The 26,830-nt window shown below is 39.8% G+C and overlaps 1 protein-coding gene across 1 annotated transcript in view; it reads left to right on the top strand.

Annotated features, from left to right (window-relative positions):
• The window catches only part of HSD17B4 (hydroxysteroid 17-beta dehydrogenase 4), a 1,616,359-nt gene that overhangs the window by 119,245 nt on the left and 1,470,284 nt on the right, over positions 1-26,830 (top strand). Inside the window, exon 2 of the mRNA XM_044059338.1 lies at positions 7,333-7,386. Within this exon, the coding sequence (XP_043915273.1) occupies positions 7,333-7,386 (54 nt within the window). The remainder of the gene's footprint in view (positions 1-7,332; positions 7,387-26,830) is intronic.

Genomic DNA, 26,830 nt, shown 5'->3' with positions numbered 1-26,830 from the left:
AGTAGAACCCACAGCCTTCATCTAAAAAGCAGCAACACTATCATCTGTTGTTGTGTTAATGCAAGCAGAAGACTAAAAAGTAAGCAACAACTTTTGCTCCCCCTCCCTGCAGCTCTCTAAAATCTACGTGAAATCAGTTCTTACCATAGCTCTCAACATTAGCAAAAAACTGTATGAAGCCAATAAATACCTGAACAAAAGCCAACTGTTAATACAGCCCCAAACATATTACTTAGAAAATTGCTAGAATAAAAGCTTGCTTTTTACCATATACACTCTTTGACTCTGAAGAGAATGTGAAGTCCTGAATTGTGTGTCCAAAAATATGAGGGAAAATCCTGCACATTTTTACAAATGGTGGTGGGTAGGGAATTCAGGTTGCCACTTGGGCTGGGCCCAGGGTAGGGGGTCAAGCCTAATTTCTCTACCACCACCATGTACACACCTGGGGCACACACAAATTATCTTAAAAAAAAAATGCAGTATATGTCGCTCCTGAGAAGATATAAATATTTCCAATTTACTTTTTTTTTCACTATAACTATTTTCTCAGTTCGACGTTACTTGAAGAAAGATTCATAAAAAAAAAAAAACCATACAAGACGCGGGGAAAGCAAAATCAGTCCAAAAATAGGGACAATTTTAAATATTGTTCTACAAACAGTAAGTTATGCAGTGACGTGAGCATGAAGTCTGCTGAATACCGCACTTTTATGAAAAACGGCCAGTGGAGTTAATTGACTACTCTTAAAATGGCCCACAAGGGCAGTTAACCTAGTACTAATCTATAAAACCCATAAAAAAAATATGAGGCCAAAATCTACATTCTCTAAAAAATCTACGTTGACTTGCCACTTTTACTAGAATCCAACTTTGGACAGCTTATATATTTTACTGCCCAACAATAATATATCCTTCCCAGACCACCTTAACTCACCTGTTTTGAATCATTACCACCCAGCCCCAGCCACCATCTGGGGTTCCACAGTTTTTTTCTGAAACTGACTGTTCGATTTCTCAGTGGGTCACCATCCTTTCACTATTTCCTTTGACCACCTGACACTGTGGCGGCATCAGTCTTCCTCCAGTATGGTCCTGCGTTTCTGTAATTCACCTCTCCTCATCATCCAACGATCGAAAAATGCTTAATTAAGCAGCACCACAGTTTTTAAATCGTATACTTTGAAATAACAATGCAGGCTACGTGGAAAATGGGCAAGCAATGCCTAAAAAGGCAAAAATTTCTGGCTTTCTGATGGGAGTCACAGGACTGCAAAGTCCACTCTCTGTCACGTAATATGTATATGTGACGTGGCTACTGATTACTCCTGTTACTCTCACGTTATCTTCCCGCGCTTTAGTTGCGAGGAGAGAGTGGGAGAGAGTGGAGAAACAGGGCTGTGAAGCTGAAAATGAGTGGCACTATACAGGGGTGCTTCTAACAGATTTTTTTATGTGAGCAAATTTTTTTTTAAATCGGAGGGAGGAAGCTTCAGTTTGTTAATGTGTTGTTTCACCGTATTTCAAGTATTCATTACTTGGTATGCCGTTTTAATATGCAACTGTGCACTGATGTGTCAAAGAATTATGTAGCTGTTTTATTTTCTATCAAAAACTGTCATCTGAACTTTCATGGGTTTTGAGTGCTGTCCTGCAGAAGATACAATTTAGGCCTTTTGTGTAGCTACTGTAGTATTTGAGGTGGGGAGGAGAAGGTCTTCTTAGGCCATTTAAATCGTGTAACTTGCATTCTTGCAGTAAATGAGTCAGGAGAACAGTGCTTGGTGTTCTTGCATTGCTGCCCTGTTAGTAGTTAGAGACTGGTATTCTTTCATCACTGTACACTTTATGCAGCCTGATTTGAACCTGCCTTATCTAGTGTATTATATTTATAACCCTTGTTTTGTATTCATGGCTACCGTGTCATCTTTGCCCTTTAGAAAAGGAGCAGATGGGAGGACCCTTCTTCAGAAACTGTCTGGTTCAGTTGTTGCTGTTTACTTGCAAGTGATTGCATTGTTACATTTCTGTTGCAGACGGGATTTTAGAATGTAGACCCAGATACGATTTGAGGACAAATAAACAAGCAAGAAATATAATCGATACAAACATCTTCTTCTTCTTTCGGCTTTTCCTGGTTAGGGGTCGCCACAGCGGATCACCTTGTCCGCTCATGATTGGCAGTGGAGATTTACGGTGTCAAGTTGCCAACCCTTCACAGAAGGCACACACATGCACACACTCACCTAGGGCCAATTTAGAGTGTCCAATCCACCTGCAGCATAGCAAAAAATGTTAGTCCATCTAAAGCAGAACATGAAAATTCATCTTAGAGGAGCGAATTTAGAAACACTCAGGAATACAGGATAATTAATAGAAGAGTATGGGATAGGGAGAGGAGCTCAAAATGTACTAAAAATAAAACGGGTAATATGGAAGAGCCAAATATTAGGAAACAATGTTTAAAACAACAGATCTAAATCTATAATGCAGTTTTAGTCAGACATTTAAGAGTAGACCATATTTGTGATTAATAATGAGGCAGTTAAAGGCACTATATATGATTCTAGTACTTGTATTCTAAATAGGGAGGCCAGTCCCCATGGGTAATCCCAGCAAGTATGAAAGTGATGTGTATTACAGAAAAGCATTGGCTCTTTAGGGCTTGTTTTTTATGCAGGATCAGGCCATGTATTGAGGGATGAAAGTATGTGTATTAAGAGTAACAAAATATGTCAGAGCTTTTTTATTTATTCATTTGTTACCTGGGTAAATACACTTTTCCAAGGACTCTTTTCAGGAGCAATTAGGGACATAAAGGCAAAAATAAAGCATTCTGCATACAATAGCAAGTAAAATGGATGTAGATTAATTAGGAGGCAATACAAAAGGCATAATACAGCCTAAAAAAGGATAAAAAAGACAAAGCCAACATGTACCTCACAAAAGTGCATTTTTGTTTATATTTGTTTAGCTGGATTATGTGCTGATTAAGACTGACCATTTGCAAGCCCAGCCTGGAGAAAACATTTACAATTGCACAAAAGTAGATACATTTGTGTAAATATGTATGTGAGAGAGAGATTTACACTCAGTAATACAGAGTGTAAAACATGATAGTATTGTTTGCTGAAAAATAATATTAGGGATATGAAGACATACAAGTAGTAGACAGAGGAAATTAATTATGGAATGGTATATAACAGAGTGAAAGTTTATGGATTAAAGTTTATGGATTACTGTATAGCCAGAAATAGGATGTAGGTTACAACAGGTAAGAAGTGCAGGCTATAGTATACAGACTAAAAGTACAGTTTTACAATTTGTATTCTTTAACCGCTGTTACCAGACTGGATTTTCTTTTTGAAACTATATGCTATGTAGTTGATGGGTAAAATATTTACAGTTAGCTTACTTCTAATAAATAATAATAATAATAATCATTTACTAACCAGGTAGCTTTTTAGGAGTTACCTGGGACAATGTCTGGCTTATAGGTATATAGTAAGTTAATGACCACTGGGGCCTTTATTAGGCTAACAACATACCACAATTCAGTTGTGTCCCTGTGTGTCATGAGGGTTTATTAGGAGGGAGCATGTTAGGAAATTTGTAGAGGTTAAATGGGGTGGGTATGTTAGTTAGGGCATTACTGTCTGTCTCTGTCCATCAGAGACATGGGTACTAGACTCGTGCTGAATTTCCAGTTTCCCATCCATTGGTCTAGATTATGATTAAGTAGGTTTATAGATGGGCTCAGCTTCACCCGGATGGGGAGACTGTTCCTGAGCATGGGGATCCTCTGAGATGCACATCTGTCTCACGGACATGCTCTGTTCATGTTGCAAGCAAAATTTATATGCTTGGATCTAGCGTTTCTGATGCTATTGCAGATGTGCAAAAGGTCCATCTGAGCTGGATCTAAGGATGCCTTGCATGCCAGACATAGATCACTTCTCAGTAACTTGTAGGAGACAGAATAGAGAGATGCAGCTTTAAGGTGATCCTTGTAGGACAGTGTGTTGTGGGAGTCTCCTGGTAAGGAAACTTTGACGTTCCAACTTGCATAAGTCTGGTCAGGTACATGCCAAAGGGGGAATTATACTCCATGACGGTTCTGATAAGGGCCAAATAAAGTGGCACTGTGACTTCCTTGGAGCCCTTACTTACAAGTTGGGAGATGCAGAATTTTTTTTCATACTACCTTGCCCACATGTTGGTCAAAGGTCAGATTACTGCCTACATGTGTTCCCAAATCCCACAAATCCCATATTAGTCTTTACCGCCTTGAAGTAGATGACAAATAGGAGCAGTCCTAGCCTGGAGCCCTGAGATAACCTGCTGGTGACCAGTCTCTTAGTGGAGGTAGTATCACCAGTTCTTTCTTCCTAGGTCCTGTCTGGTCTGTGAAGCAGCTGGCAATCCAGCAAGTTATGTAGGGGTTTATGCCTAGTTTTGTGAATTTTCAACTATACCAGAGTGGGGTATTGTTTTGAATGTTTTAGCTGGGACCAAGTAGGCAATATGCCCCATTTTCCCCCTAGCCATTGCTTTGGTGACCTTCTCAAAGATGTCCACCAGGTTTAGTAGGTGTGAAATTCCCTTCGCAAAGCCAGATTGTGTTGGGTCGAGTGTCTGAAGGTTGCCATGTCTTTGTTGATCATTCCTATGATAACTTCTTCCATAGCTTTACTTATTAGACTAGTCAGACTAATGGGTCAGTATGTCCAGGGTCGGTTGATATGGGGGTAACTGCTGTAGTCCCCATTCTTATGGTATAAAGTCTGTTTTGAGGCTTTCAGGTGGTTCTGATAGGTCACATTTCAAGCTATTTAGGAGATGTCTTGGGATTGAATTGCATTTTGATACAGCCTTATTGGTATATCTCCAGACGAGAATCAAACCCTGCACCTTGTGTCTGTGAGGTAAAACATTAACCTTTATGCCAATCCCCTAGATTTCAATCCTGCATCCTTATCACGGGAAACAGCTCATTAACAAGTCCAAATTTTAGTCCTCTGTGCTAACTGCCAAAGTACCAGATAAGTGACTTGCTCAAGGCCGCAGAGTAGGCAGGTGAGGGCTGAGAGAATCAAACCCTGTAGAACAGGAGTTAGAGCTAACAGTTTTAACTCTGTGATCTCTTTATCATGGCGTATTGTAGCAGCGGCATTGATGGATTTGTTCAAGGTGTGTCTCACGCTGAAAACAGGAACTAGTTAGATTTTTTTGATGGCTAAGCAGTGTTCATTATCTGGACTGAGATGAACAGCTGTTTTAATTTTTGTAATATTTTTAGGTTTAGAGAGGAATATATGCTATTAAGGAAGGGAATGGTTGAGTATTCGAAGTAATACATCTTATAAAGTTGGTCTGCTTGGACTTGTCAGCATGTGTGGCACTTTGTGAATTGCCTTCTGTTGGGTAATGTGATCCTCCCATCTTGTACATGTGGAAAAAAGTTTAGGATTTGATGAGATGTTACTCCAAATACATTTCTGTTTTGTGGTGACTGTGAGCGACTTTCTGGATCCCATATGTTAAGTAGTTGGGTTGACCACAACCTTTAGCTGGCAACAAACATTGTTTTCTTTGTGTTTAATGTAAATTTATCAGCTAGGATCCAATTGCAAAAATGTTTTGAAGTTATTTTGCAGTAGAGTGTTTTATTGCTTGTGTAAATGGAAAAGTCTTTAATCTTATCTGCATGTTACCATGGGAGGTAGTTCATAAATGAGGTAGTAATAATAGACTAAGAACAGAGCCTTGGGGGAATGCTGATGTTGTGTTGGAGTTGCTTGGTGCTTATTTGTTGTGAATGAAATAGCTTCTGAACCACAGATTTCATCAAAAAATGTACACTATTTTGAGTATGCTATGGTCAATGCACTACAATGTTACATTTGGATCTAGGAAATTTGCTCCAATGAGTCTGCCACTTTCTGTGTTTGTATAGATTTGAGTTGTAAGTAAGAATTTAGCTGTGGTGATGATATTTCAGGGCTTAAAGCTATGCTACCTTTCAGAAGGGATATCATGCGGAGGCCAAAAACTAACTTTTCTGAGTATTCGATAGTAGGCTATCAGTTTAGCTGTAGGGACTAGATTTATTTCATCTGTTTGTGTGTAGGTATGTTTTGAGAGGAATCTTTACAATGAAGCTTAACTTTTGTTTTTAATGCAAAGACCCATAGTACTTTTCTAGTACCTAAGATGATACATTTTGAGAACATTGCTTGATAGAGGAACTGGAGGAGTTTTGGTGACTGAAATGAGAAGCAGGAATTACTAAGTAAAGGAGTACTCAGTTAACCACGGACATTAGGAAATGTTTCAGAGAATAGGATGATAGACCTTTGGAATGAGTCATCTGGGACTTGAGCAAATAGAGGCATGTTGTTTTGACTACAGTTTCAATAGCGGTTTTGCTGTGAAATTAAATTAAATGACACTGCCCACAATTGTATCTAAACCATTAAATTCAAATTTGGTGTATAAAATATACCAATGGAAATTTTAGAATACGATCACGTACACAAACCTCCTATAAATGGTTCAGTCCATATTACATGTAATGAAGGATCTGATGTCACATGTACGTAAGATGTTAGCAGATGAAAACAAACTTGCTCCTGAGATAAATATATGTGGGGCCTTTTATTTGCTGCTAACTTGCCACCCATGAAAATAAAGTATGTGACTTCATATTAATATCAAATGTAAGAATGAAAGCTGTGCGGTATTTCAAAATTCCATCAACTATTACATGAAAAAGGAAGGAAATGGTTCTTAATCTGGCTGATGCATTTCATCTTGGGTTTAATGAAATTCTGCAATCATTCTGAATTATTTGTAGCAGCACTACACTGTCTTTTTGTGAGCAGAACAGGACGCTCTCCTTTGACCTCCTGTATAACCCTCGGTGTCATCCTTTGGGTTCGCAGTTATCTGGTAACCCTAAGTAAAGTAGTCAGAATTTGAAAGGTGTTTTTAGAAATGTAGTAAAGTAGTGAATTGTCCTCCAGGAGTTAGCAACTGTAAAATTATTTCTCCACTAAAAAACATATTCACATAGCTTACAGTTCTTTGTTAAAGATCTAGGTCTGAAGGTTAGATAGCAGTGTCAGAAGTGCCTCCTGTGACTAGCTAGCTTCTGTCTTGGGTCATTCAGTGCATGTCTTTGAAATATGGTCAACTCTCGGTGTGGAAGTTTGGACTTCTACCTATACAGGGTATCACTGATATTGGGAATTTTGTCTGCTATGAAGAAATGAGTTTTGCTTACAAAGATTTGTTTGAGCTAACTTTTATTTTGTTGTCTTTTTTTAATAGGCCTTGGCAGAGAATATGCTTTAGCATTTGCAGAAAGAGGTGCCTCTGTGGTTGGTAAGTTTGGTTTATCATGTTATGTGATCCTTTGCTCTTCACACTGTATGACTGATTTTGTTCCATGCTTACATTTCAAAGTCCCTAAGAATGTCCAGTAGATTCAGGATGTTGTTGTGTCTTTCGGCTTATCTCGGGTAGGGGTCGCCACAGCGGAACTCCGGTCTGCTAATGATTGGCAGTAGAATTTTACGTGCCGAGTTGCCAGTTCTGACGCACAACCTTCAACGAAGGTACACCCATTCACGCATGTCTCCACACAGAAGACGCTTTAGCTGAGAATCAAACAGGACAAAGTCTTACTGTGAGGCGACAGTGTAGTTTGCAATATATAAACAACATATGAAATTAGCATTATCTCATAAAAAGCAGAATATATTTTTTGTACTTGGTCCTGTTTCTTTTAAATTTTACTGCTGGGAACATCTTGCACTGTGAATAATAACCAACCTGCTAAGGTTTCCACTTTGATCCAGTGACACTAATGACTTGTTGAAGCTAGTTGAACCTTCTTGTTTTGTGATATCTGCAATAAAGTAGGAAGTGTTTGTATCTGGAGTCATGTAGTTTTATGACTGACCCTTGTTTGAACATAATTTTTTTCACTTTTGCTTGAAAGGGACTTTGTCAAAGGCAGTTTCCGCAGTGGAGGGAAAATATTCCTTTTCCCTATCTTGCAGCAAACTTGGAATTGATTACTCATGTTAGGGGAGGTGTAAGACACACAGCCGCCTCTCGTGTGGGAGTTTGGTTGTCAGTTCTGTACCTTATGTGAAATGCATTTTTTATTTTCTGTGTAATGCTGTTTTCTACATTTGAACTTACCAACATTTTAAGTGATAGTTGGGAAGGATACATTTGAAATAGAAAGTTAGAGATGAAAAAAGGTGATGGAGAAATGGGACCAGGTGGCAGCTGGAATTGGAGGGTTCAGAATAAATTTAAGGAAATGCTACTTCATGGAGAGGGTGTTGAGGTCCTGGACAGCTGTGACTAATGCATTAATATACATCACAGAAGTTCAGGTATGCCTTTGAAAGAACAACTAAAGGATATGGTGAGGGGAAGGGGCTAGCTGCAACATTTGGAAGAACCCAGTAGATCATAGGTCTCCATATAGCTTAAACATATGAATCCTTCAGAAGGTAAACATACACTGCATCTAACGTTAGAGAAGGTGAAGGTTCATGGATTAGTACTAAGTTAACTGCCCTTGCGAGCCATTTTAACCCTAGCCAATTATCCCTTGTGAGCCTCAAACCCTGCACCTTGTGTTTGTAAGGCAAACACCTTAACCATTAGGCCACCCTCCCATTAGTAATACACTTGTATCTTATTTTGAGAATAATTATGACATCATTATAGATCTTAATGCACCTCAAGTCTGGTGGGATTTTGACTCCTGTGTTGGAGTGGTAAAGAATAGCAGATAGTATGGTTATACTCTGTAGTGAAAGATCCTACCAGAAGTTGTTACATTTTGTATGTTATTTAGACTAGTAGTGGTAAAATCATTGAAAAATGTATAGTTGAATCCGAGTTAATAGGATCTGATCACGTTAAGAGTTGCATGGAAATATCTGAGTATCTTGGGACTTGCCTACAAAGCAGAATGTACTGAAACAGGCCTGTTACAATCATTGCATGATCAGAGAAACATTAACGAATTGGAAATAAGGGATCTTATTAGCTCTGTAGATATTGAAACTGGATGGGAGCAATGTTCTGCTTATATTTTTCACTTGATATAGAATATGTTCCACTGGTAACTGTTGGAGCTACAAAATATAAGATATCTTGCTGGAATAGAGCTCTTGATAAGGCATGTAAAGGAACTAAGTACTGTTAGAAAAATAATAGGAGACAACCTAGTGTCACTAATAAGGAATTTTGTAAATTGGTAAGGACCAGCTTAAGAAAACATATGAAAGCTGTTAGGACTGATAGGAGATGAAACTTGCATGTCACACAGCAGATAACCAATAAAGCCTTTAAAATTCTGAATCAATTTAAATGCGACAATTCTAGGTATAATGTGTTGACTGACAGGTTAGACACTAATGTTAAGATATTGACAGATGCATTTTATATACTGTAGTTGTATTCTTGGTAGATAAGAAGATGCGTCTTCAAACATGTTTACTGATGCCATTGAGAACATGTTTAAATAGATTAAACCATGTTCTACTGCAGGTCCAGATGGAATTAATGGTTACCTTCTGATATTTATTATCAAGGATATTACCACCTGTTTAATTTATATTTTTCAAAAATCACTCAAGGCAAAGTTTGTTCCTAATTTATGGAAAGAGGCAGTCATTGTCTTGATATCTAATTGTGGGGACTCTTTTGTGGTTGAGAGTTACAGGCCAATTAGTTTGACCTATATTCTAGGAAAATGTTTTGAAAAAGTCCTCTCTACATATATTATTGATTTGGTGAGTTATGGAAGATATTTAATCCAATAAGAGTATGTCCAAGGCTGTTTTTGTTTGACAAATCTATTGTATTTTTATCAAGCTCTTTTGGAGGCATTGGATAAGGGGATGCCTGTAGATGTTATGTATTTGGACATGGCCAGGACTTTTGACACAATTCCCCATCCTAGAGTTCTCTTACTGATGATTATAAATGTTGTGAATCACTGTGTGTTAGATGGGTGAAAACTGGTTATAACAAAGATTGTGTAGAATTAGGTTTGGTGTCTACAGTATAAATAAAATTAACTCTGGTGTCCTCAGGGGTCTGGTTTATGACCTGTTGACTCCAAAACAGGTTCAGCTGTGACATGCTCCAGTGACCAATATGTTATTACAGATGTATTTGAGTTACGTTTGTGGCTGCTTCTAATTATATGAAGTTTAATGTTAAAAAGACGTGTTATGTGTTGTGCATTATGGATATGACAAGCCCTGTTAGAACTTTACTTGAAGTAAATGCTCTCCAGGACTTGGGGATAAAAATTGATAAGTTCTGAGTTACATTTTAATGGCCATTATTAGAAGGTGCATTATAAGACCGTACTATTTTGGCTTAGAAATCTATTCAGAACTGGTATAGTTTGGAGAAGGATGTATTAATATCTATTTATAAAGCAGTAATAAGGCCTGTTGTAGAATATGATGCAAAAATTTCTATGCATAATTGTATGCAGCTTGATAGATTGGAAAGGGTCACAAGTATTTCACCTTATAAAATAGAGGTCTTAGAGGTATGAAATATAGTATGTTGAAAATAGTGTTCCTTTTTCCCATTAAATGTAGATTGGTGTGAGGTGATTTAAGTTTTGTACATAAAAACTTTCATAATGACAGTTATGGTGTTAGTGTGGGTATAAATAAGATAGGTCATCCCCTGGCTACAAGGAATAATAACTACCTTCTGGAAATAGGAATTGATAATACTAAGGTATTAAAATATTATTTTGGTTCTCGAACTGGTAGATGGTGGAAGTCTATCCCTCTTAGAATTAGACTGAGTCTGTTGTTGTTTTCAAAAAAGATTGGATACTTGGGTAGGAGAAGGAGCATTTAATTCTGGGTATGTTGGTAGCAAGCTCTTTCTAAGTTCATAGCTTCATAGGAGATCACCAGGCTAATGGTGTAATAGCCCTTACAAGCCTAGCCGACATAAACTGATTTTACCCAATATATTACCCATAGGGGAAGGAAGATGGCGTTGATTTGTGCCCATGCCTTGAGTATGTTACAGATTGCCTCTGTCCATAAGGGACATAGATGAGTTGCATTGGAAGAGGGCAGGGAAGGGTTGTGCTTAACGCGAATAAGAAGCCTGTTCCAAAGAAGGAGCAATCTCTGAAACACATATCTGTCTCTCCAACAAGTTTTGTTTGAGTTGTTGACCAAGCATAGATCCCTAGGTCAGGTGACCCTCATGTTGTTTGACTTACAGATGTGTAGCAGCTCCATCATGCCTGGATTTGTGAGTGCCTTGTAGGTCAAGCATAGGTCATCCCTTAATGGTTAGTAGGAGACAGAGTAAAGGGATAGGGCTTTTAGTCTAACCACATGTTGTTTACACCCTGTATTTTCTTTATGAAGAACCTCTGAGGTTGTTCCAGTTGTTGTAAATGCCTAGTCAAGTACATGCCAAATGGTGCATTGTGCTTGATTATTGGCCTAATGAGGGCTGAGTATTGCAGGACTATAATTTACTTGGATGTGGATGTCATATCTTTACTTATAAGTTGTGCCACATAGAAAGTCTTCCTCACCACAGTGGATACATAGTGGTCAAATTTCAGGCTGCTATCTACCTGTGTACCTAGATCTCTCACCTCTGAGCCTACCCTTATGGGTGTGCTGTTGATGTAATTTGCAGGGGTATGTGACTTCCCAAAGGGTATGATGATGCATTTTTTCACATTAGGTTTTAGGCCATGGTTCTGTCCCTAATCCTTTGTCTGATCTAGACCCTTCTGAAGGATTTCTATATTGGTGGAGGATTCACTGATTGCTGATGACTGCAAGCTAGGGGCAAACTTTCATTCAGAGGTCTTCTACATTAGCATTGACTTCAGAGAAGTATATTGTGAACAGGAGTGGTCCCAGCACGGAGCCCTTTGGCACACCACTATAACTGGCCTCTTGCTGCATTTAGTTTCACCCACTTTAAACACATATTTCCTGTCCATGAGCCTTTTGGCTACCCATCTGGTGACATAGGGATTTATGCCCAGTTTTGTGAGTTTATTTATCATACCTGAATGGGGAATTGTAGCAAATGCTTTGGCAAGGTCAGGGTAGGCAATATGTACTGTTTTACCATCATCCATGGTTTTAGTGACTTTTTTTCAATGAAATCCATCAGATTTGGTAGGCTTGACTTGCACTTGACAAAGCTGAATTGGTATGGTTTCTTTGAAGGACTTCCTAGGCTTTGGTTTTGATCTCATAACATTGAACATTGAACCTTCCTACATTATTGACTGTACAGTGAAAATGTCCATTACTAGGCAGTGCTAGGAAAAAGTGGGCCTGTAGGTCTGTGATTACAAACTTCCAAGTGGCCTTTCCCTTTCTTTTAGCAGAGGCCAGGTAAATATGTCTACTGCCTAAGCTCAGGTGCACAAATTAAATCCGATGTCTTTTTTCATCTGATTCAGTGTGTTGGTAGACCGATCTGATTGGATCCAACCTCGGTGCCTCATGCCAAAGCATTGGATCCAAGAGCTCTGACTCCTCCCCTACCCACAATTCCCCGTCCTGCTTGAGCTACCTCTGATCTTGTTTGCCATCTGTGAAAGCCAGATGCCTGGACTGAGAAGCCTGTCTTTGATTCGTGGTAAGTGAATTATTTTTCCTCCTCCCTTGTTAAAAAAATAGTTGTATTCGGTTTTAAAGTGTGCTTAAAGTAAACTTAGAGATAGGGTGTTTTCTTAGACATTTTATGCAGTTCTTTCTTTCTTCTTCATGTGTTTGCGTGGTTAGTAGCAATAAATTTAGATTAAAGTTTTTTTTTTCTTAGTGTAGCAGTCATTATAGTTAGTAAGTTCTCATGTCCTCATACTTCAAAACGTGCTCTCCCTGCTTCTCACCTTCAAGCTTCCTGCTCCATTTGTGCTGCCTTTCGCTTCAAAGCCCTACAAGGATGTAAAGAAGAACTCATACTTAAAGGTCTTCTTTCTCCCAGACAGGGTCCATTATGTCCTTCACTCCAAAGTTGTCCAGTTACTCTTCTCCCTTTAAGAAGAAGGATAAAGAGAGGGATGGAACTAAATGAAAATGAGAGAAGTCTAAAGTTAAATCCAAGCATCCTGAAAATCATCAGGAAAGATCCAAGGAAAGGTCTCCCGACCCCACAGTTAATGCAGGTCCAGCAGCCAAAGTTCTGAGACAGTTGGATCCGATTGTTTCTCTGATCCAGGCTCCATGTCAGTCTTTTTTTACTTCAGCTCTGATCAGGCCTAGACTTCATTCTCCAATTTTGCAGAAAGGACCTTCAAAGCCTGCTTCAGTAGTGTCTTCTTCCAGATGTGGCTATTCCAGTAGAATTCTTATGGAATTTGATGCTGACCAGATGATGAGCTTTCTGAAAACTTGGAGTCAGATGGGAGTCCTGCCCGCTCCATTCCTGAGGAAGGATCTGGGATCAGTCCTTCCCACCATGGCTATTCAGTCTTTTCAGCTTTCTACCCTGTCCCCATTCCCGGAGATGGTATATGCTGTTAGATGGGTAAAAACTGGTTATGCTATAGATCATGTAGAGTTAGGCTTGGTGTCTTCCCACGGTACCACTGTCAGAGCTGACAGCTCTTGAAAATTCAGCTTCGTCTTCTTACCTCACTGACTTGACTCTGGTGCTTTTTGGTTCAGCTGAGTCCCAGATCCAGGGCTTCAGTGTATGCGGCTGTGATGATTACGTCAACTGCAAGACTTTTAGAGCTGATTGTGCTGCGTGGAGCCTCAACACTTAACAGTTTGGTTCCGAGGCCCTCCTCGGGTCCTTCAGCCATTGGATTTGAGAAGACTTCTGATTTTTCCAGTTTGGTTGTCTCTTCTTCGGCTCCAAAGGCTGGATCAGCCTTCGGGGCTATGAAGAGTGCCTTGGCTGGACCAAGAAGTCAGGTGTGCTCCCAAAGCTTGGATGCATCCAGACTCCCTTTGAAGACTGTACCCTCCTCCTCTCATTCTGGTAGACAGGGACAAATGGATCCGTTAGGCTTCGAGACTACTTGACCCTCAAGTCCCTTTTTCTGTTTTAGTGTCTCCTTCGGGGGTCCCAAGGCACATTCCTTGGAAAAGGACTTGTAAGAAGAAGCATATAAACTCCTTTCCTGAGTCTGTCACTGAAGACACCAACTTAGGTGAGGAAGAAGGTTCTGCAAGATCCCCCATGATGACATCTCCTTCGGAGACATCCTAGAACTGATGAGACAGTGTGGGGATGGTCCTCCAAAGTCCCTTCTTCTGATGGTTAGTGTTTGTTGTATGGTCCTTCAACAGCCTGTGTGGTCCCTCCTCCCTGACCAAGAGTCATCCTCTTTACATAAAAAGCTTGGAAGGAGCCTGATGTTGCAGAACCCATCCCCAAAAAGCCAGATTGAATTTTAGCTGCTCCTAAGGATAGGAAATTCTGGGCTAAGAGTCGCCTTGTAGACACCTTGGTGGTAGCAGTAGCCATAAAAAAGGAAAGGAACTGTCCGAAGAGAGTTCCTCTGATCATCTCCCTAACAGGAGTCTAGGGTTTTGGGCAAATTGGGGAAACAGCCGTACACTTCGGCCACTTTCTGTATTCATATGCTGAGTTATACAACTCTCGTGACACATTTCCAGAAGGATTTGATTTAGGATCTTTCAGATTCTTTGGTGGGTAACTTACCAACGGATGTCCAGAAAACTGTAGTCCCAATTGTCAATCCTTCAAGCTACTATGAATGTATCCATGAGTCCGCTTTCCATTGTAGTGGATGGTGCAGCTGGTACTGGCATTGTGATGTGTTATCATGCCTGGAAGCATCTATGTGACTTTGCAGAAATCTTCAGAATGTCCTTCATCGATGCCCTTTATGATGTTTTCTCATTGTTTGGACTGAAAGTCAAAGACTCGTTTACCAGAAGTGAACAGGGTGGCAACATTCTGTCTGCCATTGGAATCCATTTTTCAACCCCTCAAAGATCTTTCTCCAGGAATTTTAGGGGAGGTGTAGAAAGTTGTGATTCAAAAAAATCTCCAGCCTTTTACCAGGACACTTCTGGGAGCAGACCTCCCAGAGGCAGAGGTGGATGCAATTCCACAGGATGTTTCCCTAGAAGCAGAGGTGGTCTGTAAAGTCAAAGTTTCCATGGTCCATTCACAGAGAAGTATTTTCAGCATCCCTGAATACTTGCCTGGCTGCTGCACTCTAGAGGCAGTCGAGGGACACTTTTTCTTGCATCCTGTAGCCTGGCAATACATAACTCAGGATTCATGGGTCCTAAGGATCATTTCCAGAGGTTATACAATTCCCTTTTTAGAAACTCCAGTAGTAAAATGAAAGATTGCCAACATTTTCACCCAGTCAGTTGGAATCTACAGCAACTGGAGTTCAGAAGTTGCTGGTCAAAAGGGTCATCCATCTGGTCCCCAAGACTAATTAGAGTCCAGAGTTTACTCAAGGTCCTTTCTACTTCCAAAAAGGACAGGGGACCTGAGACCAAATTTTTAAATCTCAGCAAATTTAAATTAATTTGTTAAAGACAAAATTCTAGATGGTCGTGGTTTGGTCCATTCTGCCTCCTCTTAGAAATGATGAGTTGGATGTGCTGTGTAAATCTCCAAGATACCTACTATCACATAAATGTCCAGAGGCAGTAACCATTTCCAGTTGGGAGCAAATCATTTTCAATTCAGAGTACTGCCTTTTGGTCTCACCACAGTCCCTCTGTGTATTCACCAAGATAATGGCAATGGTGACAGCCTTTCTCAGGCTTCAGGGGATCCAAGTATTCCCATATCTGGATGTTTGGCTTTTAACTGCTACCTCCAGGGATCTACTTCTAACATTACCAGTCACTCCTGCTAGAACTATTGTCTGCTCTGGGTATTTCCATTATCATAAAGAAGAGAAAATTCCAGCCTACTCAATGCATGGAATTCGTAAGCTGCCAGATGGACACTGTTATTCAAATAGTAAAGCTGCCATCATTGCCAATCAGCTCAATCAAATCAGTGGCTCTTCAAGTAATGAACCATCCACATCCCCAGGCTCAGCTGATATTAAGACTTCTATGGCTAATGTCTTCCCCCATAGTGATGGTCCAATTGGCCAGATACCATATGAGAGTTCTACAGTGGACATTAGCAGTACAGTGGTCCAAGTGATTTAACCCCTTCAGCACCAAATCTGACTCATGGAGGTATGCAAGAACCATCTCCAGTGGTGGATTACATCCAGCTCAGTCACTCTGGGTAGACAGTTATGTCCTCCAGTTCCCAAAGCCACAATGACCACAGATGCCTCACTTTTTAGGTGGGGAGGTGCACTTTGAAGGGAGAACAGTTCAAGGAATGTGGTCCCCATTAGAGGCCAACCTTTACATCCATGTCTTGGAGTTAAGTAATCCTGCAGGCACTTCAAGATCACATACCCTAGAATATGATTCCCATACATTCGGACAACATGTCAGTAGTTTGGCACATCAGTAAACAGGGTAGAATCAGATCATACACTCTTTGCCAAGAAACCATGAGAATATATCAGTGGGGGATGTCTTCGAACCACTTACTAGTAGCAATTCATGCACCAGGGATGTCCAACACCCTAGCAGACAAGCTGAGCGAATTATATTACTGCCTCACGAGTGTTCTCTCAACAAAACAGTGGCAACACAGATTTTCAACCACTGTGGACAACCTTACCTGCGACCTTTTTGCTTCATACCTAATCAACAAATGCAGAAGTTACTTTGCCTTCATGTAGTCCAGTCTTGCCCCCCCATGTCTCCTTTACACCTTCACCCCCCCATTCCTCTTATTCCCAAGTTCATCCAGAAAGCAATGGGAGTGCAAGACCAAAGTAATCCTCATTGCCCTCTTCTGGCTTTAGTGGGTATGGTTCGCCATTCTGAGTCTTCATTTAGTTAACCCTCCATGGGTGCTGGTTCCCTTCCTGGATCTCCTCACATCCTCTCCTTTTGGGATGCCTCTACCAGATCTTCACACCAAAAAACTGACCTTATGATTTCTCCAGTTTTGGCAATTCTCAGAGATTCCAGGCTTTCTTCCCCAGTGGTATGAATAATTTTTTCCTCTCAGAGGAATTCTACTTAAAATACTTACAAAAGCAAATGGAAGCACCTTTCTTTCTGGACATCTGATAACGGTTTAAACCCCTTTTCAGCACGTCTTCCAAGAATCTTTGAATTCTTTTTTGAACTTTTCGTGTCGGGGTCTAGTTAGTCGACAATTAAAGTACAATTGGCAGCCGTGTCAGACTTTCCTGTTGGATTCAACAACACTTCATTGCTTCTCTCAGAATCTGTAAGGTCTTTTCGAAAGTTTTTTTCTTTTTATCGAGGCCTCCAGTTCTTGATCCAATCCCTCCCTGGGCATTACCATTGTGCTACAATCCTTGATTTAGAAACCCTTTGAACCTACAATGTCCACAGATATAAAGTTTCTGTACAGGAAGACAATATTTGGTTGCCATCACGTCTGCCAAATGATTATCAAAACTTCAGGCACTTTCATGAAAGGCTTCCTTTCTGATATTTCATAAAGATAGTGTCATTGAGGGCAAACCTATCCTTTCTTCTAAAAGTGGTTTCTGAATTAAATTTAAAAACGCGTAACAAGCGATCGCCGAGGAGAAACACAAACTGTATGAACCAACACACTTTGTGGAACCAGACCTGATAACAGAAGAAGAGTCCAAGTAATAAAATACTCCAATTTATTCACATGCCACAAAATAAGTCAAGCGCTTTCGTCCACCACACTACAGGACGTTATCAAAACTGTGATCCAAGTCAGGAAATTGCTTTTATGCTTCAATTAATTAGTAATCAATTATTCAATAAAAATGCCTATGCCCTTTAAAACATACATCTAGTTTTTTTAATTCAATTAATGTAACAAATACAAGTAAAAATAAATACAAGTTAATATGTAATATTCAGAACTTTTGTACACTTTAATAGTTCATAAAACAGTTGCCCTTTCTTTAAGTATAGGTACTGGTGAAACGTGGTCATTTAGACCTGGGGGATGGGTGGCATTTAAAAGTGTCTGTCATCTGTATTCACTCCTGTATATGTTATTTGACCAATCTCCCCCCTAATGTCTTTTTTTTATAATTTCAAGGATTCCAAAACGGAATCCTAGCTTAACCTCACAAGAGAGTGTATGTCTATACAATGCGTTATTACTATTATGTGTCTCAGTAGCATATAGATGTTCATACATTCTTTTACGCAGGGATCTCTGTTTTCCCCACATAAAACTTGACAATCCTGACAGATAACTATGTATACTAACCCAATACTGTCACAGTTGCCTTTTTTCAAACATATCTTTCTCTGGGGGTCTCCTACCATTAATTCCTTTCCTTTATATATATATATATATATATATATATATATATATATATATATATATATATATATATACATATATAATCTATATCTATAGGGACAATACTTGCATACACCACAACTAGTTGTACCTGTCATAGTTTTGATAAAGTCCTGTAGTGTAGAGGACGAAAGTGCTTGACTTATTTTGTGGCTTGTGAATAAATTGGAGTATTTTATTACTTGGACTCTTCTTTTGGCATCAGGTCTGGTTCCACGAGGTGTGAATTAAATTTAAACCAACAAATTGATTTACCAGTTTTCTTACCCAATTTCTCTAAAGGGGAGCATATATTAAGTACATTAGATGTGCACAGACAACTCTGGTTTTACCTCCGTTGTAGAAAGACTTTCAGAAAATCAGACCAATTGTTCATATCCTTCTTCAAGGAAAAGTTGGGTGAGTCTGTTTCTAAAGTTACTCTTTCAGGATGGCTAGCTAATTGCATTTCCTTTGTCTGTGATTCACTAGGTATGCCTGTACAGTCAAAGCCTAAGGTTCATTCTACAAGGGCTTTGGCAACATCTACAGCCTTTGCTAGATGAGTTCCTGTCAGTGACATTTGCGCAGAAGCAACTTCATCATCTTACACTTTTGTTTCTCACTATAAATTAGATGTAGAGTCCAGGATATGCACATAGTCAGTTCTGCCATTCTCAGAAATATCCTTCCTTGGGACCACTCAGGTACTCGTCGGGTAGCTTGGGAATCTGTCCCACATGTTGAATCAGATGAAAAAAGACAACATCAGATATGAAAGTTATGTACTCGCCATAACAATAGATCCATGTTGTTGTTTTTTCATCTGGTTCAACTCCCCTTCTACCTTTCCCCTACCAAAGTTGTCATACTACTTTTAGGCGAGGTCAGATCACAAGTGGACCCTGCCTGGCCCCCTTTTGTTTCATGCACCTTATAGTGTTTATTCCTTTCTATTTGTCCTATTGTGTAAATGGATGTATATATTTAGGTACATATACTCAAAGTAACCCTTTATGGCCAGTCAGCAATGTCACTCTGAGGTGGCTGAGGCAGAATGAGGAATTTTGGGTAGGGGAGGAGCTAGATCTTTCAGATCTAATGCTTTGGCATGAGGCGGTGAGGTTGAATCCGATCAGATCCATCTATCCACACAATGAACCAGATGAAAAGAAGACAACACAGATCTATCTTTATGGTGAATATGTAACTTTAGGTTTTATAACTTGAAGTATGAAAAATGTAAGGTCTGCCTTCTGCAAAGATGCTGATTTTCTTGGAGAATGATCTCCTTTAAACTGTAATTGACCAAGAAAGGACATCAGTCTTAAGTAAGAGGAGAACAGTTCTAGTATACACTAGTCTAAGCTGAAGTACTGAATTAGGCTGATGTGTTTGTGGCGTTGCAGTGTTGAATGGAGGTAGTTCAATAAGGGCACTATACTGTCTCTTTTGAGATGTGGTATGGGTTTTTTATACGTACTGTTTATATTTTTTGGCTCTCTTCCTTGTAACACTCCTACAGCTGTCAGGCCTTTATCCCCTTTTGGCATATTTGTTTCTCTAAGCTCCTGGCATCCAAGGTCAAGAGAAGAGGAAGGAGTTTGAGATTGCAGCCGTTGGATTTTTTGAACACTTTTAGCCTTTCCATTAACTGGAAACTGCAGTGTTGAGACCACTATGCTGTGCTAAGGGCAAGGGTTTTGTTTTTTTTTTTTTTTTTTTTTTTTGCGCACTCACTACTTCTGTCTGGAATGCTGTACACTCTTTTGGTGGACCCAACACCATACAAGTCCCAAATGCAGGAGCTGCATTTCTAGCCAACCCCTGTTGCGTTCCTGCAGCAGTACTGTACTAACACCATTTTCTCAGGTGTTAATTGCAGCTCATTCCAATTGTTCTCTGGCTATCTTTCCCATTGCCTTGGCTAGTAGTCAAACCTGGGTCATTGATGCATAGTCAGGACCTAAACCTTTGCATTACAGACAGTTTCAGAATGCCATGGGATTATTACTTGCTATTTAACAGGTAGATTGAGCCACTGTTTATATATCATGTGAAATGCAGCACCACCGTAATATGGCACTCCTCTTTTTCCTACATTACAACAAAACTAGGAAATGACAGATTCCTAATATGCAGCTGGAAACTGTTTATCCTTCATCTTGTTATTCAGGCATGTGGAGAGTTGAGCATCTGATGCTGCTGAATCTTCTGATTTGAATGTATGACCTGATAATTTGCAATTTCTTAGTCTAACTACATGACCTAATCCTTCATTGTTTTGGTATTACACAGTGCGCCACTCTCAGAAGAGTATTGTCTCCATAAATATAAACTATATCCACCTCCTTTGCTTTTAAAAGCAGAAAAGCATGATCCAGCTTGTGATATTTTGAAATATAGCTGTGTCTTGAGTGGTTGAAAGTTGTGACTACAAACCAAATGCTGACAAGAAATGAAAAACAACAAGGGTGTACAGTAGTGTACACATTTCAAGAGTTCTTTTTGTGGCTTCTTCATTAACATCAGCAAAATGACAGAAGTCTTCATAACTACACATTGCTGTAGAGGATCTTCCTCTGTGTGTGTGTGTGTGTGTGTGTGTGTGTGTGTGTGTGTGTGTGTGTGTGTGTGTGTGTGTGTGTGCGCGTGCGTGTGTAATGTATGTATATATTATTTGTGGTGTTACAATGAAAAAAAACTAATTTAGCGATCATGGCTGCATCCCTGAAAACCCCCATATGGGGGACTTTACCTCTCACACCCACATTGCCTAATTGGAATTACCTCAAGGGTGATACTAACACTGGGAAAAGGGAGCAAACAGTACAGTTGCTTTAATGGAAGCATGATCTTTTGTTAAAATGTTTTTTCATTTTATGTGTTGATTTAATATGGAAAATATGCATGTGCATTTCTGTTGTATGTAAGTATCAGACTAAACACATTTTTACAGTGTGTGTATATTTGTGTACACCTGCACACAGGCATACACTACATATATTTATGTTTAGTATGTAATAGTGCTTAGGGGAAAATGTACTAGTCAAAACTGAAGTACACACACATTGGGCACATTATATATGTGTATAATACATGTACACTGTATGTACACTGTATGTAAAGTGTGTGTGTTTGTGTGTATGTATATGTGATGTATGTCTATAATATGCAGTTATGCAAACATATTTGTGTGTTATGTTACTTATATGTACCCATATGTCATAGGTTCATATGAGATAGAAGGTTACTAGGTTTGCAGCTCTAGAGCCTTTACAAGCCTAGCCATGTTAATCCCAAGTATCCGCATTTGTTCTTTTTTAGGTAGTTCGCAGAATGAATTTATGTCTGTGATCAGCACCAGCTGCTTCTGTCCTTAAGGGACATGGGTGCCACCCCGGGATGAATTTGCGGTCTCCCATCCAATTTATCTAGGTTGCGTTTGTCAGTGAGGAGCTCTGTTTTATGTGAATAGGGAGTCTATTCCAGAGAAGTGACTGTCTCTGGGAGACATATCTTCATCTCCAGCATGATCTGTTAATGTCGCAAGTTAGGTCGAGATCCCTAGAGTAAGTGACTCTTGAGTCATTTGACTTGTAGATGTGCAGCATTTCCATTAGGGCAGGGTTGAAGATTGCCTTGTAGGCCAGGCACAAGTCACCTCTCAGCAGCTTATAAGATAAATTAAAGAGACAGGACTTTCAGCCTGTCCACATAGGTTGTGGTGTGGAGTCCCTGTATTTTCTTAGTGAGAAACCTCTGAGGCCTCTCCAGGTACTGTGGGTGTCTGGTGAGGTACATGCAAAAGGGGGCATTCTACTCTCTTAGTGGTCTGATGAGGGTCGAGAACAGTGGAGTTGTAACATCTCTTGACCTAGATGCTATGCCCTTGCCTATGAGATGCACAGCGTAGAAGGCTTTCCTTACCACTGTGGAAACTTGGTGGTCAAAGTTCAGATTGCTGTCAACCTGTGTTCCCAAGTCTTATACCACTGGGATGAAACTTGGTGTGGGGGGGGGGGGGCTGCTGCTGCCAAAATTGCAGTTTGTAGGGAATTCCATTTTGCCAAAGGGAATATAAAATGCTTTTTTTGCATTTAGTTTTAGACAATGTCTTTGACACCAATCATTTGTTTATGTTAGCCCTTCTTGTAATATGTTGATATAATTGGGGGACTTGGTGATTGCTCCCAGTTTGCAATCATCAGCGAACTTGGTGAGCCAAAGGCCATCTACTTTAGCCTGAACTTATAAGAAAGAGATGCCAAATAGTAAGGGGCCCAGCACAGACCCCTATGGTACTCCACTGGTGATGGGTCTACTGGTGGAGGTGGAATCACCAATTGTGACAGTGTGTGTGTTTTGTCAGCCCATCTAGTAATATAAGGATTAATCCCTATCGGGGAAGAGTTTCTCAATGATGCTAGAGTGGAGAATGGTGTTGAAAGCCTTGGCAAGGTCGAGATAGGCTGTGTGCACTGTCTTACCTTCATCCATGACTTTGGTGATAGTCTAAAAGAAGTCTACAAGGTTTAATAAGCATGATCTATGCCTAACAAAGCCAAAACTGAGTTGGGTCTAGCGTTTGGAGTTCACCTATGTCCTTGTTGATAAGGTCTATGATAATTATTTCCGTGGCCTTGCAGATGAGGCTGGTTAGACTTATGGGTATGTAGTTCTCAGGGTCAGTTGATGGCCCTCCTTTGTGTAGAGGGATTACTGTTGCTGTTCTCCATTCTGCAGCAACGTAGGTAGTTCTCAAGCTATGATTAAAGATACCACCAAGTGTGACTGCTAGGTCTTGCTTTAGATCTTTTAGTAAACAACCTTGGATATTATCTGGTGCCATTGAGGCCGTGTTTTTGGCTGTTGCGAGTGCAGATGTGATTTGTTCTCTAGAGGTAGTAGGCAGAGTGCTGGTGTCGAGTATGCATTGGAAAATGGTAGGTGGGGATAGGGGAGTGAGGTTTGCGCAGAGTCTGTTAGCTAGCAGGTTGGCGATACCTCCCAGTGTTAGTATGTGTGATCTCATCTACAATCAATTTGGCACATAGCTGGGCATTCCCTTTTAGACTTCAGATGTAGTTAAAGAATGCATTGTGATTATATTTGGCTAGGGATGCGATTTTAGTTTCGTAATTTGCTTTAGAAGACTACAAGATATCTGATTTTCCTGATCAGGCATAGGAGGGAACACTTCCTCTGCAGCGTGATAGACCTCTTGCTTTTGGACAACAGTTTCTTCCTCTTGTTATATAATATGTTTATACCTGAAGTGCACCATCGTGGCTTGTTTTTACGGGAAGACCTGGTTTTGATCTGGTCAGGTACAGCAGAGTTTATGGAGTCACTTAAGTGTTTGTTCAGGGCATTTGCATACATTTCTGCATAGTGATCATTGGTGTCTGCGATTAAGGGTGGTATGAAACTTTTTATACCATCACTTAGTATGCTGTAGTTAGCTTTGGCGAAGTTTTTTTTATAATTTTTGTTCCTGTGAGGGTGTCAATTCCAGTAGTTACTTCAAACGAGACTGATTTGTGGTCGTACCTAACCAGGGAGGGCATCACACGTGGGAAGTACATTGACCCCCCTTTGATGAGTACTGTGTCCAGGACATTGCACCCCTTAATGGGGGTGCAGACTATCTGTTCCAGAGCATTTGGGTTAACAAAGTCCAGGAACCTCTGGGTGAGTGGGTTTTTGCTTATGTATGTCCCCCAGTCTATGGAAGGATAGTTGAAATCTCCCATGATTAAGGTGTTGGACTGTATTGGTAGGGATTCCAGTAAATCAAAGTAGGTGGTGTGCTTATCCTGGTTCATGGTGGAGGATCTATAGCTAGCAGTGATGTGGTATGGTACTTTTCCAGTCAATTGGACATGGAGTAGTTCAAGGAGAGTCCAGAGAGACATGCTGTTTGACCAGTCTCAAAGTGTATTCGGTTTTAATGAAGATGGATACACCTCTACCTTTGGTTCTTTTATGCTCATTTTGAGGTCTGAATGTGTTGAAAGCATTGTAGCCATGCACGGCTGGGGTGCTGTCAGCAGCCTTGAACCATGTCTCGGTAACTGCGCAGACGTTAGCATCCTCCAAGGGTAGGAATTCTTCCAGGGAGTGTGGTTTCATGTTTAAACTCCTGACATTAAGCAGCATGGCCCTGAATTTGTTTTGATTAGATTTTGTTACATTGGAAAATTTGTTGTTCTGGCATTGCCTAAGAAAGCACTATGGGGGAGGCAAGGGCCTTTGCCAGTATTTGAAAGCTTAGGGGGGACAGGTGCCGACCATCTCTAGAAAACCAGCAATGTCTGTCTACCATATGCTTCCAGGATGATAGATACTGGGATCTCCCTGGACTGACACCAGAAGCTGAGCCAATTGTTGAAGTCGATCATTTTTTGTTTATATTGTGTTATCATCTTGGGTGAGGGTAGAATACTGCTTAGGGCTAAGGACATACCTGTCTGGGACACGTAATCAGAGAGTTCTGTCATGTCTCTCTTCATATAGTCCAGAGAGGTACGTCTCGAGTCATTCACTCTAACATGGACTATGACAGAGTTCTAACAGTACTTGTTGTTGTGTGGCTTGAGTGCATGAGTGATATTTTTGGATTGTGGCACCTGATAGCAGCTGACCGTGACCTTCTCCTTGTCCAGTCTGGTGAGGGGGGCATCTGTGTGCAGAATGAATGTATGCAGTTCTGTATATTTACCATAAAAGCTGTAATACTGCTTCAAACCTGGTTCTTTTCAGGGCAGTGAAGTAAAAAAAATTAAGTCTTAAACTAGCATTTCTTCCCTGAATATTTTTATGAATTTTAGCTTTCATCTGTATCCATATCAGTACCTAAACAGTACTACCAGAGCCCTATTTTCCTTGGTAAGTTATAGTTTCATCTTTTAAAAACTTTCTGTAGAAATGCACACAGTTTTGTATATATAGTGTTCTGCCTCACACACATTTGTTCATATATAAAAAGATAAATGCATCCTCAGAAGGCCTACAGTGTGTGTGTGTGTGTGTGTGTGTGTGTGTGTGTGTGTGTGTGTGTGTGTGTGTGTGTGTGTGTGTATGTGTGTATGTATATATATATATATATATATATATATATATATATATATATATATATGTATGTGTATATATATATATATTTGTATATATACATACATATATATATATATATATATATATATATATATATACATATACACACATGCATGCAAGCATGTGTGTATATATATATATATATATATATATATATATGTACACACAAACACACATATATATGGGTGTGTGTGTGTGTCTGTGTGTGTGTGTGTGTCTATATATATATATATATATATATATATATGTATGTGTGTATATATATATATATATATATATATATATATATATATATGATATACCTTGTGCTTTGAGGTAGCTGAATTTGTGTGAAGAGTTGACACATGCTGGGTAGGGGTAATTCAGAGACACACTTACCATGATTGTGATTGGTAACAAAATACCATGGCCCCCATAGTTTGCAAATGATGGTATAATGACATGGAGATAAGCAGCGTTAGTAAAATGGATAAAAGAGAATGCACATGAAGGTGAGGAATATGGCGGCCAGATTGAGAAACATATGTTTTGTGTGATAAGACATTAATCCTGGAGATGTGGGAGAGATATCATAAAAACATGTACAGGGCAGCCACTGATTTACTAAATATGTATATGCAAGATGCTGTTCTCAATACTGGCATTCACATACTGTGCCCTCCTCAACACAGAAATAGTGAACCACTACCATGCATACTTGTCAACCTCTCAATGCAAGAAATCTAGACAAAGCCAAAAATAATGGGAGGACAAAGGCCCAAAAATAGGGACAGATTTTAAATATTGCTCTTATAAACGTATAAAATTGCTGGATTAACAGATTTTGCAATGTTATGTATTTTCCCAAAGGATATGAAGTCTGAAACTGAAATATCTGTCATTATTTAGTATTAATGACTTCAATTCTCAATGATTTGCCAGAAAACAGCAACTTTTATGAGGAACAGACCAAAACTATGAGTCAAAAAATCCTGGCAGTCTGCGAGAATCTGGACAGTTGAGTGTTATGCTACCATGTAGATAGAGGCACCATGCAGGAACTGTTCAGGATGCATTGCCCTCATATGTTTTTAGGATGCATGGAGTAACCATTTTTGTGGATACCATGGTATGTGTGGCTTTTAGAATTCCTGCTACATGATCTTCACACCAACAAGTGGGGGAACACAGCGGGTGTAACCCAGGTATCTGCCTAAAGGATGCTTCATCAGTTTCTCAATGTCATTTTTACAGTATGTAGAGGAGTATATGTGGTTCCCACATATCTCAAAGGAGC

This window comes from Protopterus annectens, chromosome 17.part0 (assembly GCF_019279795.1).
Source record: "Protopterus annectens isolate FY-2018-M chromosome 17.part0, PAN1.0, whole genome shotgun sequence".
NCBI lineage: Eukaryota > Metazoa > Chordata > Ceratodontiformes > Protopteridae > Protopterus > Protopterus annectens.
This window is presented reverse-complemented; position numbering and strand designations above follow the sequence as displayed.